A 954-nucleotide genomic window follows, 5' to 3' on the forward strand; every position below is an offset into this window, starting at 1 on the left:
CAGTCCCGCATGTCGGTTTTGTGTGTGAGATGGGGAGGGAGCACACACCATTGCTGTGTGTGGGAGGGGGTTGCCACCTCCAAATCACCATCCAGGTATCTTCCCTGCACCCCTGCTCTTCAAGGTGGGTGAGGATGCTGGGAGGCCGCCAGGTGAAAGAAAAGGAGCAGAAAGTGAAATCCACACGAGCTCTATAAGTCAAAGATGCTCAGCTCCAGGCCTCAGGGTGCACCCCTAAACTGGGCAAACCCCAAATCCCAGGGCTCCCAGGCAACTTCAGGGGCTCACACAGGCAGATGGGGGGTTGGGGAGCCGAAAGGGGTGGGGGGCCAGAGGGACTACGCGCGCCGCGCCCCCCTCCCCCTCCGCGCCCCCACGCACCTGTCTGGGCTGATGCGCAGACGTTCGGCCAGCAGGCCGCACAGCAACTTGCTGTAGGAGCGGTTCTGCGCGCCACCAATCTTGCCAATGCTGTGCAGGCTGCAGAGCGCGCAGGGTTCGCTGGAGCCGCTAAAGGCCATGAGCTGGTCCGGAACCACGTGCACTGCGATGTACTGAGGGAGGAAGGGCGCGGTCAGTCCGCCAAAACGATCACGCCGGACCCCAGGTGTCCACTTCGGACTCCAGACCATCATTCTCCCCTACCCGCTCCCCATCCCTGGTCCACTCAGTCCAGCGAGTACACCCTTATCTTGTCCCCTCCCGGCAAACCTGAGCCGGCTTGCCGGTGGCCTGCGCCAGCTGCTGAGTGAGCTCTGAGAGGAGCCCGTCGGGCACGGAGGCACGGGGCACGTTGGTGTTCACGACGAACATCGGCATGATGGCGGAGAGACGGTGAGACTGGAGCAGAAGCACAAGACCACACGCGCTACGGCCAAAGCCCAGGGACCTGAGCTACGTGACTGCCTCAGCTCCACCCCTGGTGCGACCGAGGCTCCGCCTCTCGTGACGCCA

General features: G+C 63.3%; 1 protein-coding gene across 1 annotated transcript in view; it reads right to left on the reverse strand.

Moving 5' to 3' along the window:
* Mif (macrophage migration inhibitory factor) overlaps positions 1-954 on the reverse strand; it is a 6,881-nt gene extending 5,927 nt beyond the window's left edge. The window contains exons 1-2 of the mRNA XM_015500164.2: positions 712-954; positions 382-554 (exon numbers count right to left, since the gene is read on the reverse strand). Of these exons, the coding sequence (XP_015355650.1) occupies positions 382-554; positions 712-819 (281 nt within the window). The 5' untranslated portion in view covers positions 820-954. The remainder of the gene's footprint in view (positions 1-381; positions 555-711) is intronic.

This window comes from Marmota marmota, unplaced genomic scaffold (genome assembly GCF_001458135.2).
Source record: "Marmota marmota marmota unplaced genomic scaffold, marMar, whole genome shotgun sequence".
Taxonomy (NCBI): domain Eukaryota; kingdom Metazoa; phylum Chordata; class Mammalia; order Rodentia; family Sciuridae; genus Marmota; species Marmota marmota.